At 35.8% G+C, this 18473-nt stretch overlaps 1 protein-coding gene across 2 annotated transcripts in view; it reads left to right on the top strand.

The window, feature by feature from the left end:
* The window catches only part of LOC148945753 (aminopeptidase N-like), a 111191-nt gene that overhangs the window by 14440 nt on the left and 78278 nt on the right, over positions 1-18473 (top strand). For both annotated transcript variants that reach the window (XM_089098144.1, XM_089098145.1), the window contains exons 3-4: positions 1614-1769; positions 8104-8256. In XM_089098144.1, the coding sequence (XP_088954270.1) occupies positions 1614-1769; positions 8104-8256 (309 nt within the window). The remainder of the gene's footprint in view (positions 1-1613; positions 1770-8103; positions 8257-18473) is intronic.

Genomic DNA, 18473 nt, shown 5'->3' with positions numbered 1-18473 from the left:
AACTAATATTCTTAGCTGCAGTTCTAGCTTTCTTCCGTCAGACACCTTCAGCAACTTCAAAAATTATTTTTCTAAGATTATTCCAACCATCTTCCACATTATCAAATTTTAAACTCTCAAGTTTAGCATTCAACTGTTCCTGGAAAGTTTCTCTCAAATTCTCATCCTGGAGTCTACCAACATAATAACTTCCTGGGAAATAGTTACCCTTCCGAAATTTCAGATTTAAATTAAAACTTGACACTACTAGATTGTGATCTTTACTTTTAACATCAATAACGGCACCCCTATATACCCTAGTATCTTTTGCTGATCCTGCCAGTCTTCGGTTTACTATAACATAATCAATAAGGCTTGCTGTCTTACCATCACGTGAATACCATGTTAACTTATTAGCCATTTTATGACCAAACACCGTATTCGTTATAACTAGATTATTATTCCAACAAAATTACAAAAGTCTGTATCCATTACTGTTTTCTTTTCCTACACAAAATTTACCTAGGCGAGGACACCATCTATCTCTATTTCTACCGACCTGGGCGTTAAAATCTCCCAGCAAAAACCTCATATTTCTACCTGGGACCCTGTCTATTTGCTCCTGTAACTGTAAGTAAGATTCATCTGAGTCACTAGTATCTCCGTCAGTAATACTTTTTAGTAATATTTCTCCTATTTAATTTCTCCTCAATGCCTCGCTCTTTACGCTAAAGTTTGACTTTCTCACAACTCTATTTTTTTTTAACAATAAAAAACTTTAGCGTAAAGAGCGAGGCGTTGAGGAGGGGACAACTCCTTTAATATACGGAACAATTTCTGTTCGTTTTAAGTTTTAACGTCGTTCCTTACTTTCAGTTAAAAAAACTTTTTTTTTTATTTAATTTGCAGATAGGAGCTTGAAACCTCTACAGTAGGGTTCTCTGATACGCTGAATCAGAGGGTGTGTTTTTCATTATGATTATATGATATTTGGGGGGGGGGGTGTTTTCCCTTTTTTCCAAAATAAAGGCAAATTTTCTCGGCTAGTAGCTTTTGATGAATAAAACCAAACCTGATGAAACTTATATATTTTAAATCAGCATAAAAATCCAATTCTTTTGATGTATCTATTGGTATCAAAATTCCGTTTCTTACAGTTTATATATATATATATATATATATATATATATATATATATATATATATATATATATATATATATATATATATATATATATATATATATATATATATATATATATATATATATATATATATATATATATATATATATATATATATATATCATTATCAATTTGTTTGCTTCGTTAGTAGACAAGTTTGAATAGTAAAAATACAATTATCAGTATTATTTTTGAAAGCAATGCAGTGGCGGATCCAGAGAGGGGCCGAGAAGGGCGCCCCCCTAACGTAGTCTAAAGTAGTGTAATTTACTTAATTAACGCAAATTTACGTTAAATAAACTTGCTCCGAACACAAGTTTATCGGATTAACATATTTTGCCCCCCCCCCTAAAAAAAATCCTGGATCCGCCCCTGAAGCTATGACTACCAGAGTTGGCAGATATAACTGTCAGAGTGACTGCAGTTTTTAATTCTTGATATTAATTAAAGATGGCTGGCTGTCACTCAATTTGAAGCAACTGATGCCAGGCGTGCCTTTCCCTGTTTTGATGAGCCAGCTATGAAAGCCACATTTGATATCACTTTGGGGAGGAAAGAAAGCATGTCTGCCTTAACGAACATGCCCAAGATGAGGACAGAGCTAATGTAAGTGTTCTTTTCATTTACTAGGAGTAGCAACCCATTTGTAATGGGTTTACCCCAACTTTGCATTTAAACTTCCACGCGTTGTTAGATATTCTAATTAATTTATTGTCAATCTTGTATATTTTACTATGTCTTCCAATTTCTGGTAATTTTTTAGCTTCAAAATTTATGAATTTTATTAATAACAGTGGTATTTTGTCTTTGCTAGACACTACAGTAACCATTTGGTTAAAATGAAAATGTTTCTACAAGTGTCGTATTTCCTAGGTGTATTTGTTTGTACATATACTACGTAAATTCAAGTGTTTATCTTTCTGTCAAGTCTTTATCTCCGGTGGTGTGTAGTGGAATTAAAATGGCTTAGCCCTAAGTGCTACAAGGAATACTTTTGTGTACCTCAAGACTCCAATTATTTCGTATTTCCTTGGGAAGAGCATAACATTCATCATTAAAAATAAAATTAAAACTCGTGTGGTCTTAATCATGTTGCTCTATGGCAAGAACATCAACTTTTGAGCTAAGGCAAATGGATTTTGTTTTGTTTATCAGCGTTGATCAATCCTTGATGAGCTAATTATTGTAAATGACACCAGCTCTCTCAGTCAAAAATTCCTTTATGAGATGCACCAATTCAAAAATTTCAAAGGGCCGACAATTTCAGTTTTTAGTAAGTCCATCACCTTTTTCTTCATTTAAAATTGAGACTGTGAAGCGGTATCAGGTTCGTAAGCTTTAAAAGCTCCCTCTCACCTCTAAAGCAGTTTGAGCTTGCCTTTACTTCTGCCCTTACGTTTAAGTGGTTGGCGCCCTGGTCTGGGAATCCTTTGTTCCAGGGGCATGGGTTCGATTCCTGACGTTGTCGGGTATTTGGTTTGGGATGGGGGTCAGTGGCGTGACTCTATAAGCTCAGTCAGAGTTGACTCAGCTCTAAATGGGTACCTGGAGAATTCTGGGGAAGGTGATCAGGAAGGGTGTGCAAAAGCACAGGTTGCCTGCCCCTCCCCCCATCGCACTTCCTGGCTGAAGGGCCACCGAAACAGAGATCAGCACGGTCAGTTTGGACCTTAAGGGTCTAGTGTCTTCATACTTACTTACTTACTTATTTCTTCCTAAGTGGTGATATTAGAAAGTTGACCTAAAAGAAGAAATCCAACATTTCTATCAATGCAGGGATTTTTTTTTCAACCGACAGTTCATCGGTTTGACGGTTCGCCCGACGGTTCATAGTGAGCTTATCAAATCACGAGTATATAATAGCATCAGTGCAAGCATCTTATAATAGCATCAGCATATAATAGTATAGGCTACAATAGCATCAGTATATAATAGCATCAGTGCAATAACATCTTATGCAAGATTCTTCTATGAGGTACTTAAATTCAAAACTTCAGTGTATCCATGAGATACGCCGCTTTGAAAATATCGAGTGGGTTGACAACATCAGCGTTGTGATTCACATTAGACAACACGATTGTATAGAAACTGTGAGATAAGGGGGAGGGGGTTCTGTGGTCAGAAGGCAGACTCTTAACGAAATAAAAATATTTCACACATAGGAAAAAGCCTGTTGCTTTTTTTTCTTAGTTGAACCTAGTAAAGAGAACCAGTTTTTTGGAGCTGTTGCTCTTTACTACTAAAATAAAAAAACAAGATTTTGTAACTGAAAGTAAGGAGCGACATTAAAACTTAAAACGAACGGAAATTATTCCGTATATGAAAGGGGCTGTCCCCTCCTCAACGCCTCGGTCTTTACGCTAAAGTTTTTTATCGTTTTAAAAAATAAAGTTGTGAGACAGAGTCAAACCATAGCGTAAAGAGCGAGGCGTTGAGGAGGGGACAGCCCCTTTCATATATGGAATAACTTCTGTTCGTTTTAAGTTTTAATGTCGCTCCTTACTTTCAGTTACAAAAACTTGTTTGTTTTTATTTAATTTCTGGATGCTTCAGAATTAATGCAGCTTTGATTTTGGCTCACCATACATAAATAATTAAAATAAAACTCGCATATTAAGTTTCCTTTTTGGCAAAATTACTTTCTCGCATATTAATTCGCACATTAATTTTCATTTTTTTGGCTAAATGGCTTTCTCGAAATTTTGTTCTGACGTAGCTTAAGAATTAACTTACGTAACAAATTTCTATATTCGTATGTTTTTATTACGTATATTAGGGAGTTCGCCCCCAAGTCAATACCTCGCTCTTTACGCTAAAGTTCGAATTTTGTTCAAATCACGAACCCTTGAATCACAAAGGCCGGTCAATTAGAATAGATAGCTCTTTTGAAAGTGCTAAAAAACTTTAGCGTAAAGAGCGAGTTGTTGACTAGGGGGCGAACCCCCTCATATACATAATAATTTCTGTTCGTTTTAAGTTTTAATGTTGCTCCTTACTTTCAGTTGAAAAAAACTAAAAACGGGGGAAATATTCTCCCCCGTAACCCCTACTCCGACCCCCGCACCACCAGAAAAAAATCCTCCTGAAAACGTCTGTATACTTCCTAATAACCAATACTATATGTAAACAATGGGCAAAGTTTATAACTTGCAGCCCTTCCCCCGGGAACTGTGGGGGATTAAGTCATCCTCAAAGACATATTTATTAGATTTTCAACTATGCTGAACAAAATGGCCATCTCAAAATTTTGATTCGGTGACTTTGGGAAAAACAGGTTCGTGGGAGGGGGCCAAGTTGCCCTCCAATTTTTTTGGTTACTTAAAAACGGCACTAGAACTTTTAATTTCCGTTCAAATGAGCCCTCTCATGATATTCTAGGACTACTGGATCGATACGATCACGGTTGTCTGATACACTGAATTTGATCGTGTGATTTTAATTCGAATTATATGACTTTGATGGGGTGTTTCCCCCTTTTTTCGAAAATAAGGAACACTTTCTCATGTGCTTGACCTTTGATGGTTAAGACTAAACTTAATAAAACTTATATATTTTAAATTGTTATAAAAATCTGATTCTTCTAATGTATCTATTGGTATCAAAATTCCGTTTTTTAGAGTTTCGGTTACCATTGAGCCGGGTCGCTCCTTACTTACAGTTCGTTACCACGAGCTGTTTGATTTACATAGAAACATTTTAGCATTGTGTCATGACGTCGTTTAGCATAAAGTGTATGAATAATGGTTTGAAAATTACACAAAAAATATACTTTATTTTAATTGCATGTAATTTAAACGTTATCACGATGGATTCATAAAAAGTAGCCTACGTATCCTACGTATAGCCTACGTATCACTAGCGTTGTTTTGAAAGTGAGTGTTTCAGAATAAAATCTAATGAAAGCGATGTTCCAGTGCCCGATAGCACCAGGGAAAAAAGGGCATATCAGAGTTACCCAAGCAAAAAATTCAAGTTTCTTCTATTGTTAGATGGAGAAAGCTCAAAGCTCAAATTAAAAGTTTTTGACGGTGCCGATACCATCGGTATGCTTTTTAATTAGATCAGCCATCAATTTTTTTTAGAGAATTCAAGTTCTTTTTCGATACTCCCGCAGATTTCATTCCGTTATTACTTATTACTTTGTATTTACTTTTAAGCGTTTTTTTTTTTATGTTAACCATATAAACAATAATCTATCATAAAAACAATTACCATATAAACAATGAACAATAAATAAAATTGTCTTGTTCGGCCGACCGACAAGGGCTAAACGGAAAACAGGTCGTCCGCTGTTGGGGTCGGAGGATATCTTAAAGAAAGACTTAAGGGAAATGGGAACTTCTTGAGAGGGTGTAAAACATTGGGAGGGATGAAGATCGTGTTTAGCGGTGTTGGCCTCAGGTAGATTGGTGCTGCGGTGAGCTGCTAGTAGTGGTAGTGGTAGTAGTAGTAGTATTTAAAACAGAAAATGTATTTTTGGGTGACAAAAAAAATTATAATTGGCTTTCAAAAATGTTATGTAATGCCGTAGTTTCGTAAGTTTCGTAAATTTCTGGCCTGAATTTCAATATGCAATGCTGTTGAACGATAGCTTGAAGCTTTACTGTCCAAGGAGTTACTAAAACGGTGGAAAGTGCTGCTCATGTCGACAAAAATCAACGCGATCATTCGGCAAAATGCCAAATGGCAAAATGGCATTTGGCAGAATGGCAAAATGCCAAGAAATGCATTTGGCATTTCTTGGCATTTTGCTCAAGCTTCGTAATGATGTTTTTCTTCAGAAGCTGCGTTCAGACACTTGTTACTACGCTAGTCTGGCAGTTATACAAAGTTTGCATTATTAAACAAAAAAAAATGCCAAGAAATGCTAGATGGCGCTAACAATATCTTTTGCAGACACTAGTGCAAGTTCCTGCTCTTGCAAGTTACCCAGTCTTTGATATTACCAAAGTATGCCCCGTTATATAGTCAGTATGTTTTCAGTCCTCACAAAGGGGTATACATTGCAACTTTTTTTTACATCTGTCGTTTGACAGGCTGTGCTAACGTCACTATTAAATAGTGCTTTTGATTTTTAGTGTTAATTCTTGAAATAAAACTGCACAAAACTATAAAAAGCAAAGGAACCTGACCAAAAACAAAACAGAGAGCTAAAGAAAAAGTAGCTTCAAATACTTGGCACTTGGCGGCTATTCGAAACACATCCAAGAAGTGAAGTCAGGCTACTACTACTACTACTAACAACTCATCGCAGCACCAAGCCACCTGAGGCCAACACAGCTACGCACGCTCCTCCTCCACCCCAATCGATTCAAAGCCTCCCTTTTTACACCCGCCCACGAAGTTCCTATTTCCTTTAAATCTTTCTTTATGACGTCCTCCCACCCCAGACGGGGACGACCTGCTTTCCGTTTAGCCCTAGATGGTTGGCCGAAAAGAACAATCTTCGGCAATCTGTCATCCCTCATCCGCACAACATGCCCTAACCACCTCAACCATTCTTTCATTATAGACCTAGAAAGCGGTATTGAACCACATTTTTCGTATAGCCTATTGTTTGAAATACGGTCAGTCAGCCGGGTACCCAGAACAATCCTTAAGCAATTTCTCTGGAAAACATCTAGCAAATCTTCATCCGCTTTTCGGAGCGTCCATGCTTCAGAGCCATATTTGACCACGGTCATCACTGTAGCTACTAATATTCTAATCTTGGTTTGCAGACTTATCTTCCTATTTTTCCAGACTTTTTTTAACTGTGAAAAAACACCCTGAGCCTTGGCTATTCTATTTTTAACATCTTCACTGCTCCCATCGTCTTTACTAATAATACTACCAAGGTAAGTGAAGCTGCCCACCTGATCAATCTTTTCATTACCCAACTTCACCTTTTCATCTTCTCTTATTCCTAACTTTAGTGACTTAGTCTTCCTAACATTAATTTTCAAACCAATACTAGCACCCTGAACTCAAAAAACCACTTAAACTTCATTCATTTTGCTCACACTTTCATCTAGGATGCTTAAATCATCAGCATATTCTAAGTCCAGGAGACTCTTTCCTCCCCATTTGATTCCGTGGTCTCCCATTGCCTTTCCTGTGCTTCTTGAGACAAAATCCATCTAAATGATCTATATAAGGGGGGATAGAAAACAACCCTGCTTAACTCCTGATTTAATACAAAACCAGCTGCTAACCTCATTTCCTACCTTAACCGCAGCAGTGTTATTCTCGTATATAGCACTAATCACTTTAATGTATTTGTCTGGTATACCATACAAGGATAAAATAAGCATATCATAACCAATTCCAGACAGGCAAACCGGTTATTGTCCGATATTACCATGGGCATACGGTAGCTTATTCTCTAGGGGGGGGGGGGTAGCCGATTCTGTGATGAAGGGTGGGGGCTGATGTTATATTGGCAGTTCACAAAACTTTACATTGCCAGCAAGTTCTATGATACCTATGAAATCTATATTAATAAGTAATCACAAAAAATAATAAATCATCAATAAGCTTCATCATTAATCAATCTTCTTGGATTAGAGCTAAAGCTTTCCAAAACATTATGGATAATTGGTTCTTGTTTGAATTTTATTCTGTCATTCCAGCTGTTTATCTCCAGCTTTTTCAGCCATCTACCTATTTTCAACTGCTTTTTTAACCATCTGCTTTTTCAACCATCTGCTTTCCCAGCCATATCTAGTGCAAATTTGCAATTCTAGGGGGGGGGGCAGCTGCTTCTCTCTGCCACTCCTTCCGTGTGTTTCTGCCACTCCTTCCGTGTGTTTCTGCCACTCCTTCCCCTCCTGAGTGTGTTTCGAATAATCGGCAAGTATCAAATTTTTTAGGAGTAGAATTATCATTAATTCTTGTTGTTTCAACTTGTTTTATCAATATAAATATCATCAATATCAATATTAATTTTTTCATGGCCTAGGTTGGATCGTCCAGGCTGGGTCTGGGATGTCTATGAACGAAGTGTCCCAATGTCTACGTACCTGGTTGCATTTTTTGTTTCCGATTTTGAATTCAAAGAAGCAGAGACATACACAAGAGAAACTGCTGTTATTGAGTCTCAAGAAGAAATGAGGTGAGTTACGCCTTTTTACCATCCAAAGCGATGTATGAGTGTTGCTAAGGAATTGATGAATGGGGTATACTGCTTCTTAAGCTGAAAACTCATTCTGAAAGGATATATATCTTCAAAACAGGACTATCTTTAAAAACGCGTTTTCTGTCACCCCTTCCCCTTTTTTCTTTGGGGGAATATTTCCCCTAACACGGATATCATGGATATGATTGTTAAGGGAGTACAAAGAGGTTTAAGGGAGGGAAGAAATGAACATTTGTTGTGCTGAACCCTGGAATTGGGTATACACAAATCTAGCATGTAGCCCCTAGGGATAGGATTAGAGGCAGTGAAAGAATTGCGAATTCATCCATATCTGTACAGTCAGGTGGAAAACTCCAAACAAATCTGGCATTGACAAATCTGGCATTGAGCAACAAACAAATCTGGCATTGAGTTTGGTCTATTAGACAGTTTATTATTGTCCTGAAGAATTGCAGCCTAGAAGTAGCAGCCTAGAAGCTATGTTTTACGAGGTCAAGTACGAGGTTTTGTCCACTCTAAGGTTTTAAATCCTCTCATTTTTTTTTTAGCATATGGGCAGTAATGAATCAGAATATAGATTGCCAAATTGCTTGGAGGAGTGAAAGTATGCAAATTTGCTTTTTTGGCATTCCAATTAGATTTCACAACAAGTTATTTGCTAAGTTTATTAGTTAACACACTCTGTCCCTTTATTAGTTTTTTTCCCTCTAGCTGACAACTTTTTACTTGTATTGTGTTAGTATGTGTGTGTTTTGTTTCAACAAGGAAAGCAATCCTACAAATAGACGATGTCCGCTTAGTTTTTACGAGGTTTCTCTAAAATACTTGAGTTTGTGGTTTAATGTTATTGACTTACTGTTTTCTTTTTAAAAACACCAATTAAAATGAGGGAGATATAGAGGAAAGAAAACAGAAAACAGAATGTCGGATGTCTCACATAAAACTTGTCTTTTATTTAGTATATATATGTATATATATATATATATATATATATATATATATATATATATATATATATATATATATATATATATATATATATATATATATATATATATATATATATATATATATATATATATATATATATATATATATATATATATATATATATATATATATATATATATATATATATATATATATATATATATATATAAATTGAACCTCCTATTATTCAAAATCAAACGTTGCTCGTCCTTAAATATCGGAAGGTCGAATTGAGGCACAAGTCAATGCGAAATGTTTTGTATTCTTTAGTCAATTTGAAGGAAAAGCAATGGAATTACAATAGAGGTTGAATTCAAAGGCAACAATGTTGAAGGCTTGAAACAATTTATGCAAAAAGAACCCATTATTTAGCCTTTAACAGAGCAGGAATTCAGATTCATTTTCATATTTGGATCTGGTCACGCATCTGCAAGTCACGCATTCTAAAAACGATAAACAAATAGTGAAAAATGAATTTTATGGGATTAGTTTTCACCCCCTTATTTTTTTTGGGGGGGGGGGGGCAAATATATGCGGCATGCAGCGATGACACATCTTTGGCAAATGTTAATAGTATTGCTTGTCATCCTAATGTACAATGTGAATTAGGAATAAAAATGTTAAAAAACGCCTTTATATCTAAATATTCTAAAAAGTATAAAATTAATTTTCTTCCTGCTGCTTGGAAAAATAAAATTTCTTAAAATTACAATTGAAAGATTTGGTCTGAACCTATTCTGTCGCTTGTTCTTTATTTGAATGTCTGAATATTGCCACTTTTTTGAGTGGCCATTTGCTGAGTGACAATTTTTTTGGCAATGAAATAAAATTTCTTAAAATGGCAATTGAAAGATTTGGTCTGACGCTGTTCTTTCGCTTGTTCTTTTCGTAAATGTCTGAATATTGCCACTATGCTGAGTGGCAATTTTTTGACAATGAAATCAAATTTCTTAACGTTACAATTGAAAAATTTGGTCTGACGTTGTATTTTCGCTTGCTCTTTACGTGAATATCTGAATATTGCCACTTTGCCACGTGAATGTCACTTTATTAAAATTGATTAATATATGTAACGTATTAAAACTTCAATTCGGTTCGTGGTAACAAGTTGCAGCAAATAGCAACCCGTTTCAATAGTGATTCGAAACTCTATAAACGAAAACTTAGAAGCAATGTATACATAATTTCTGAAAAGAGAGAAATAACTAAAACACTGTTCGGATTTTAATGCCAAGGGTTCCCAATCAATTTTCAACTCCGAGGCCTATCTTGGCCAGGATAGGTTTCGTAGCTAAATTTCAAGGTAGTCATTTTATCAGGATGACAGAGCATAAAACAAACATGTCTCAGAAGGCAATGTGAACCCTACGGACCCTAAGACAAGGGTCCAGATCTGTGAGGCATTACTCGTTTTACATAGAAGTATTCATAAATAAATCTTTGAAGAAATTAATTTTAAGAAACGTTTTGCAACTAAGAGTTTTTAAAAGAAAAGTAAAGAGTCATATTAAAACATTAAACGAGCAGAAATAAAGCCATTGAATAATTCAAACTTAAGAGAACAAATACTGTCATGAAGGCATAAATTAAACATAAAACAGACATAAACTAAAAGGAATATGCTCATCACAAATAAAAATGACATACATCACTATGGATGAATAGACGAAACCTAGAACGAACAGAAATTAAAATGAATAATAAAGCCAAAATTAAGATGAACAGAAATTACCTCAAACGGGAGTGGGCAACCAACCCATTTAACCTTTCGGCCTTTTGGCCTTTTTTGGTCAAACTGGCCTTGTCTTACAGTCAGGCAGAGTCTTGGCCATTGGGAAACGTGTTTGACCCATTTTCTGGTGACACGAAATTGTTTCACAATTTTTATTTTTTATTTTTGCATAGAGATCCCCCTTGACCCAGCGACTTGCTGGTTTAAGTTTCAAGCTTTTCAGATAAAAATGATTGGCCCTTTCCTGGGCGAACCTACATTTAGATACAAAAATGCTTCGGCCCCTCATCTCCTCGCTCAAATATAGAATTTGAAGTCCGCTTGTCCTCCACTACCCCGACACTCCTGCGTTTTAACTTAATCCCCAAGGCGTTCTCGAGGTATTACAAATGCCCTATTTTTATAGCCCGGGTAAACATAGTTTCTTTTGATATACCTTGCTTCCTTTTGTGAAACAAAGTTCCAGAGAGAGTCACGGTGTAAAGTTTTTAGCTTTTAGATAGATCAGAGACGAAAAGTGTACTGTCCCCTTTCTTACCCCTTCCAAAGCACAAAATTTGAAGCCTTCGTCCAACTCCAACACTCTCTGAAACCTTCAACTCAATCCCCTAAGCTGTTCCGAGACATTTCAGATGCATTATTTTTATAATATTGGTTCAAATTAAGTATTCCGATTTGCCTGATGATTTAACCGTTCATATATTCTAAATTCCAAAGGGGGTAGTAATAATGCAAAATTTTTAAGAGGATCACAGACAAAAAATCGTCCTTTTTTCCTCCTCCTTCCAGATCAAATTTCAAGGTTCGTTCAGCCTTTTCAACACTCATTGGAAGTTTTATATTGATTCCAAAAGTGAGTTTAGATATGTCGCAGCTGTGTCATTTTTGGTAACTTGGGTACAAATAGTGTCTTGCGATTTGTCTCGGTACTCGCAAATTGATTAAGTTCAATAGAGGCTAGTAGTGCTAAAACTTCTAAACTGATTAGATAAATTTCCTTTACCCAGCCCCCCACCACTCTGATACTTCCCCCCTTCAAGTCGATTTACCCCTCTTCCCGACAACTCTCTTCAAAGTTTCTACTCGATCCCCCAAGAAGTTCCCGTGACGTGGCAGATACACTATATTGATAACCCAGGTAGCCTACACATAGTGCCTTTGTTTTTACGTCGCTACCTCACCGTTAACACATTACAAGTTCCACAGACGGCCTATATTGCAATTAAATAAAAAAAAAACAAGTTTTTTAAACTTAAAGTAAGGAGCGACATTAAAACTTAAAACGAACAGAAATTATTCCGTATATGAAAGGGGCTGTCCCCTCCTCAAAGTGTTGGGGCTGTCCCCTCTTTACGCTAAAGTGTTTTATTGTTTTAAAAAATAAAGTTGTGAGACAGAGTCAAAATTTAGCGTAAAGAGCGAGGCGTTGAGGCGGGGTCAGTCTCTTTCATATACGGACTAATTTCTGTTCGTTTTAAGTTTTAATGTGACTCCTTACTTTGAGTTTAAAAAACTTGTTTTTTTTTATTTAATTTCTGATCGTTTTTTAGTTAATGCAGCTTTTATTTTGGCTCACCGTCATTGAATAAGTAAACAAAACTTGCATAAAAATTTAACTTTTCTTTTGCTAAATGGATGTTTCTAGATTTGGTTATGACGTAATTTACAAATTAACTTACGTAACTAACTTCTATATTCGTATATTTTTCTTCTGGCAAAAAATACAAAGTTGCAGATTTTTGCAGATATGAGCTTGAAACCTATGTAATAGGGTTTTCCGATACGCTGAATCTGACGGTGTGATTTCCATTAAAATTCTTTTACTTGTAGGGGATGTTTTCCCCCTCTTTAAAAAATCAGGTAAATTTTCTCAGGCTCGTAGCCTTTGATGAGTAATACTAAACTTAATAAAATTTATATATTTAGAATCAGCACTATAAACACATTCTTTTGATACATTTATTGACATCAAAATTCCGTTTTTAAAAGTTTCGATTACTATTGAGCCGTATCGCTTGTTTTTTTTATTGTTTTTTTTATTGCTTATATGTTATTACGTATATGAGGGGGTTCTCCCCTTAGTCAATACCACGCTCTTTACGTTAAAAGTTAAAAAAAAAAATTGATTCACAAACCCCTGAATCACAAGGGCCGTTTAAAGAGAATGTATAAATCTTTTGAAAGCAATACAATAAAATATTGCGTAAAGAGTGAGTCATTGACTGGGGGGAGAACACCCTCGAATCAGTTATAATTTCTGTTTGTTTTAAGTTCTGGTGTTCCTTCGTACTTTCATCTGAAAAAAACTTGTTTTTTTAAATTTAATTTCTGATCGTTTTTTAAATAATGCTTGGAAATCCGGCACCCCCTTCATAGAAATGTCCTTTACCCCAAAGAAACATCCTCCATGGAAAGATTCTCCAGAGTAACCCCTCCTCTAGTCCCCCCCCACCTCCAGAAAAAAATCCTTCCTGAAAATGTCTGTATACTTCCCAATAACCAATAAATAATGCTGGCAAGTCCGACTCCCCCTTCAGGGCAATTTCCCTTCCCCCATGAAAACTTCCTTCATGAAAAGATCCTCCAACTTAACCCCCGACCCCCCCACTACCAGAAAAAAACCCTCCTGAAAACTTTTGTATGCATCCCAATAATCAAAACTCTGTGTTAACATTGGGTAAAGTTCATAACGTTTAGCCCTCCTCTTGGGGACTTCGGGGAATTAAGTCATTCTAAAAGACATATTTACCAAATTTTCGACCGTGCTGAACGAAATGGCTATCTCAAAATTTTGATCGAGTGACTTTGGGAAGAAAATAAGCGTGGGGGGGCCTAGTTGGCATCCATTTTTTGGTCACTTAAAAAGGGCACTAGAACTTTTAATTTCCGTTCCAATGAGCCCTCCTACGATATTTTAGGACCACTGGGTCGATACGATCACCCCTGGGAAAAAAAAAAAATTCTGGGAAAAAATGCAAAATTCCACATTTTTGGAGATAGGAGCTTGAAACCTCTACAGGCGGGTTCTCTGATACGCTGAATATGATGGTGTGATTTTCATTAAGGTTCTAGAACTTCTAGGGGGTCTTACCCCCTTTTTTTGAAAATCAGCCAAATTTTCTCAGGCGCGTAACTTTTGATGGGTAGCACTAAACTTGATGAAAATTATATATTTGAAATCAGGATTGAAATCTGAATCTTTTGATGTATCTATTGGTATCAAAAACCTGTTTTTTAGAGTTTCGGTTACCATTGAGCCGGGTCGCTCCTTACATACAGTTCGTTACCACGAACTGTTTGAAACACCCATATGGGTTGAAAACAAAACGGTTCTGGTGCTCTAATTACCCCCTAAACGGAAATTTGAATTACCTTTACCCCCTACCCTGCCACAACTCTGAAGATGAGAAAAATATACCCATAAAGAAGTAAAAACAAGTATATTCTCGGGAACTATTCACAACTCTGAAAGTTTCAACCATATCCTCCAAGCCACTCCTGAAACTGTTTGGCATTTTGATAATCTGGATGCATATAGTGCGATACCAACCTACCACGAGGTGTCCTGGGGGTTCCCGGTCGCAAAAAGAACACCCGGCAGCAGGCTGTTTACCGTGCAATCACTTACAGAGATTACGACCTCAAATTGAATGAACCCCCTCCCAAGGTTGTATAGCTACGGCTTCCTTACAATGAATAAAGGTATAAAGGAATAAAGGAAAAACGAAGAAAAAGAAAAATAAAGAAAAGACAACGACTGGGAAATCTACGCTAAGCTGTCTTCAGTGATCGAATACATATAAACACATATACGTAAATAAATATACATATACATATATAAATATATATATATATATATATATATATATATATATATATATATATATATATATATATCAGATACAAAAGTGTATCGTTAAATTATCAAACAGTTCATGATAACGAACTGTGATTGAGGAAAGACTCGGACAATAGCAACCGAAGCTCTAAAAACATAATTTTTGTCATAAAAGATGCATAAAAAGGATGGAATTTTTATGCTGATTCTAAATATATAAAATTCTTGAAGTTTAATTTTATCCATCAAAGCTAAGAGCCTGAGAAAATTTGCCTGATTTTCAAAAGAGGAAAAACACCCCCAAAAAGTCAAGCGATCTTAATTAAAATCACATCATCAGATTGAACATATCTGAGAACCCAATTGTACAGGTTTTAAGTTCCTACGTACAAAAATATGGAATTTCTCATTGGAATTTCGTATAAGAAAAGCCACGATTTCTTCTTCATTTTTCATTTTATTTTTTTATCTCGGGGTTGATCGTATTGAACTAATGGTCCTAGAAGATTGGAAGAGGGCTCATTAGAGCAGAAATAAAAAGCTTAGTGAATTTTTAAATGACCAAAAAGATTGGAGGGCAACTAACCCCCCTCCCATGCCCCTTTTTTCCCCAAAGACATTCAATCAAAATTTTGAGATATCCATTTGATTCAGCATAGTCGAGCCTCAATCTTCCTCTACAATCGCTCTTTACGCTAAAATTTGACTTTTTGTCACAAATCTTTAATAGCGGTTGTTGAAACACAGGGACAGTTGAATTTGAATGAGAATAGTTTTTAAAGAACTATACGACTTCAATGTAAAGAATAAGGGTTGAGGAAGGAGCAGTCCCCCACATATACGGAATGAAAGAAATTTTTGGACCCCAAAGGCCTTCCCTTTTATATGCAAAGAGCCAAATTATTCAGGGTGATAGCTCCCGTATTTGTGTGGAAATATTTTTTTGTGTGAAAAAAATTGATTTCATATGCTTACTAACTCAAAGACAGAAGGGATAGGGCGTCACTCACGGGAAAAATATGTTAGGTAGCTCTACCCCCCCCCTCCCCAACAGAGAAATCTATTCATCAAGACTTGAAAATCATTTTTGAAATTTTATACCCTCCACTTCTCCATGAAGAACTGGGATTGATAGTGCTGGCAGTTCCCCTTATATTTAGCATAGCCCTGAATATGATGTTAAAAATAATAAGGAAATAAAATAAAAAACAAGTTGCTTTAGATGAAAATAAAGATTGGCGCTAAAAGAAACAGAAATCATACCAAATATGAGGGTTGCCACCTCTTCCCTAAGCCTCCCCCCCTGCATTCTTTACGCTAGAACTTAGATTATGCTTTAAGATAAGATTTATTCTTCATTAAATACACATACAATACTACATTTTATTATTCCCCCAAAGGCTAATTGACCTGTAAAGAAAGGGGAAGACAAATGAGTTACTTACTCAGAGCTAAAAAACAAAAGAAAATTTAAAATGATCACTTACTCACAGACAGAAGAGAAAATGGAGAATGAAAAGAAAATATAGATAAATGAAAACTATAGAAAAAATTGAATGAAAATTGAAATAAACTAAATTAATTAAGTAGATTAAATAGACTAAAAATAAACTTTTATATTTAACTAAATTTCTAACTTTTATTGATTGAATAATTTTGAAGGAACTTTAAACATTAGCAATGACAAAAATTTAGCGTTAAGAGCGGAGGAGGAGTTTAGGGTGGAGGTAGTCCTCCTCCCATATAAAATAATATTTGTTTGTTTTAAATTTGAAGATAATTTTTTTATATTTAATAGCGTCCAGGAGCGAGTGATTTTGAAGGTTTCTTCCTCGTTTTGTCGGGCTTAGAAGGGGGGGGGGGTGCCAGCCTGTTTCCTATATTTGATAATTTTTGTATCTTTTAAGTCTCATCGTTGGTCCTTATTTCAACTCGAATCAGTTTTTCAACTAAATTTTGACAATTAAGTGGAATGAAGAAACTATTGTATAGTGTGTTGCAATAAAACCTTTAAAAAAAGAAAACAAAACCATTGATTGACGCCAGGCCTGATGCTCAAGCTCAATAAATAATTAAAGAATTTGACATTGGGACCAAATTTGTTGATCCATAGCTATCTGAGGCTATATCGACATGCTGCTTGATACTTAATTGGTATTTAGGATTGTAGGTTAATCTTTCATCATTGGTTGTCATTTCATTGGCGGTGGATATGGATAATTTTGTTTGAAGCTTGTGAAGTATCGACAACTTTAGGCGTATGTATCACAAAAAAAAAAAAAATCAGAAAAAGAATAGGCTTTGAATTCAATGTTTTTGTACTTTTCTGATATAAAGGGGCTGCACAAATAAAGGGGTTGTACTTCGAACGGCTTATTTTTGTGCAGACGTATCCCCTTATTATTATAAGAATACATGTAACACAGGCATATACTCAGAGATTTTTTTATGGGAGGGGGGTAATAATACAGAAAACTGTTATTTAAATAAAAAGTTCCCAGAAATTGAGGAAAATTAAAGATTTTTTAAATAGGAGGGGGCAGGCCCCAGTTCCCAATGCCCCCTCCGTATATCTCTGCAAAAGTAGGCTGCAAAATTGATCATCTAAGTATCAATTTTCTAATTTTGATCTTCTTGTGATTATTTACGTATCATTTAATTCGCAGGTATCTTTTAACCTGAAATACACTGATTTTTTATTTAGTGTAAAGTTATGAATGTCTAAAATTGAATTTGGAAGTTTCTAAAAGATTTTATCTAGCCCTAAATAATGACAAGTGGAACTTATAAATATTACTATTTGTACTTTTGCCCTGGTTTGTTGCGTCGAAGCCCATATTCGGCCAGAGCTTGTCTTCCTGGTCAGAGGCAACGCTGTAGAGTTGCTTATAGTAAAGGCCATACGGCTCCAATGTTTTATTATTTATTTATTATTATTTTTTTTCCCAGAGGCACTTCATATGGAAGGGGTCGTCGTAGAAACTTGAAAGGTGGCTCATTCGATTGGAAATCGAGAGTTCTAGTGCCCTTTTTAATAGTCGAAAATGATTGAAGGGCAAATAGCCCCCCCCCACCCATCATTCCCCCAAATACATCCAATCAAATTTTTGAGATATCCATTTTGTTCAGCGTAGTTGATTTCTTGATAGAAAATATATTTTTGAGGAGGACACTCCCTTACAACCCTCAGGGCAGGGGTTTTAAGTTATGCCCTGGGGGCATATAAGGTTTTTATAGAAGGTGTTGTCGTAAAAACTTCAAAAAAGGCTCATTCGATTGGAAATTCAATGGGTTAGTGCCCTTTTTAATAGTCGAAAGGGATTGGAGGGCAACTAGCCTGCCCCCCACACCCATCATTCCCCCAAACACATCCAATCAAAATTTTGAGTATCCGTTTTGTTCAGCGTAGTTGATTTCCAGATAGAAAATATGTTTTTGAGGAGGACAATCCCCCACAACCCTTAGGGCAAGGGTTTTAAATTATTCCCTGGCGGTATATAAGGTTTTTATAGAAGGTGTTGTCGTAGAAACTTCAAAAAAGGCTAATGCGATTGGAAATTCAAAGGGCTAGTGCCCTTTTTAATAGTCAAAAGGGATTGGAGGGCAACTAGCCCCCCCCCTACGCCCATCCTT

The sequence above is a fragment of the Artemia sp. Qi Xiang Cuo genome, chromosome 12 (genome assembly GCF_049724085.1).
Source record: "Artemia sp. Qi Xiang Cuo chromosome 12, ASM4972408v1, whole genome shotgun sequence".
NCBI classification, from domain to species: Eukaryota; Metazoa; Arthropoda; class Branchiopoda; order Anostraca; family Artemiidae; genus Artemia; species Artemia sp. Qi Xiang Cuo.
Note: the sequence above shows the minus strand (reverse complement) of the source record. Positions and strands in the feature narration are given on the sequence as shown.